This window comes from Habropoda laboriosa, unplaced genomic scaffold (genome assembly GCF_001263275.1).
Source record: "Habropoda laboriosa isolate 0110345459 unplaced genomic scaffold, ASM126327v1 scaffold143, whole genome shotgun sequence".
In the NCBI taxonomy this organism is placed as follows: Eukaryota; Metazoa; Arthropoda; class Insecta; order Hymenoptera; family Apidae; genus Habropoda; species Habropoda laboriosa.
Genome location: NW_017100404.1, coordinates 2,678,442 through 2,680,061, shown reverse-complemented (window position 1 = coordinate 2,680,061; position 1,620 = coordinate 2,678,442). Strand labels below are relative to the sequence as shown.

Genomic DNA, 1,620 nt, shown 5'->3' with positions numbered 1-1,620 from the left:
CAGCATATCTTCCTGCGTGTTTACTACATGCACGATACCTAGGCTGATTCCTAATGTCAGTACTACAGGTCCATTTTTGTTTCCTATCCATCCTGGTAACGGTTCCACATATGGTGGTGTAACTATTCGCAAAACGAGCAAAATTACACATTTCTATGCACGTCTGTTGATTTATAAATTAATTCACGTATTTCTTCAAAACTCCTTTAGATCAGAATTGAAATTTAAGCGATACTAGTTTAACACTCTTCTTCAACTCGTTCTTATCGTCGAATTGAAGTAGAAATGCAACAATCCATTCATACCGATAGAAGGTCTGTAGACTAGGCAAGAGAACGACGATGTTCTGCCAAAATCCTGGACGACACCTTCGGTGGTGGCTTTACTAAACGTGTACAGATTAGTCCATTGTCCTACGATATCGTGTATCTCGTCCTTGCTAAGTCCAGATTCCTTCTCTTCATCGGCTCGTATTATCTGTTCGATTAGCTTTACATCAGCCGGAGGTGGGTAAAATTTCTCTTCGATCACTTTGTTGTAAAGATGAGAGTACGCGGTTGAAACGTACACGAACGCCTTTAAATGATAGCATTCCGTCGCTAATTCGAGCATCTTCTGCGTTCCAATCACATTCGCCCGCAAAAGATGGGACGCTTTTGCCTCGAAGTACACCAGGGACGCGTTATGAATTATTATATCAACATTCTCGATCAAACATCGACGATCTTCAGGTGAGAGAGCCAAGTCGGTTTTCTGTAGATCACCATAAATCGGTACGATTTTTTCCACGAAGTTTGGATTCAATTGGTGCACTTTGTCGAACAGCTGAAAACGATAGAAATGTGAATGTTTCTTTATTCCAGTATTTTTCGTGTATCTATCTTATTTTACAAGGAATTATCTAAAATCTGAACTACTTTGTCGTTGGTAAAGGGAGCAGAACTAATTGTAAGTTAGCACTGAAAAATGTGGAGAGTAAATTTCTACTTTGCTTATTCATCGTCGCAGCTAAAGCATCAGTTTAGTAAAAACATCGACGAACTTGAGAATTCGAAATATCTTGAAACAAAAATCTTCCTCGCACCGTATACGTTCCTCTATACCACTCAAATTACATTATAAAACACTTTTTGTATCGTTCAAACGAACTGAAATAATTAGGTGAAATAAGAAGATTATTTTTACAGTTTCTTCGGTACGTACAACATTTCTGAAACGTTCCTTTACTCGGTCTTCCATCGACATACCCTTTTTCGGCCTGATCATAACGTAGACCTTGCCGATGTCGACACAGGTGCGCAGTATTTTCTCTAAAATAACGCTGCCCAGAAAACCGATGCACCCCGTAAGAAATATGCATTTTCCAGCGTAAAATTTTCGTATCTGGCTGTCGTCATTGTTCTTCAGATCTTCCTTCTCGTCCAGTTGACTAGTCGCGTGTATATCATTCATTGTAAAATTATTCTTCCCTTTTATCACCACTGCTTCTTTTTTCGATAATTTCTATTTCGACTTCCGTAGGCTTGAATCACACCTGGGTGTTTCGTGAGGTACCGCTATCCGACAAATGAGTAACTTCCAAAACTTTCGCTCTTTTATTATACACGGTTAGTGGTATAA

The 1,620-nt window shown here is 39.2% G+C and overlaps 1 protein-coding gene across 1 annotated transcript in view; it reads right to left on the bottom strand.

Annotated features, from left to right (window-relative positions):
* Window positions 1-1,620, bottom strand: part of LOC108575336 (fatty acyl-CoA reductase 1-like) — a 2,550-nt gene extending 930 nt beyond the window's left edge. The window contains exons 1-3 of the mRNA XM_017938102.1: window positions 1,204-1,620; window positions 306-825; window positions 5-122 (exon numbers count right to left, since the gene is read on the bottom strand). Coding sequence (XP_017793591.1) covers window positions 5-122; window positions 306-825; window positions 1,204-1,452 — 887 coding nt within the window. The 5' untranslated portion in view covers window positions 1,453-1,620. The remainder of the gene's footprint in view (window positions 1-4; window positions 123-305; window positions 826-1,203) is intronic.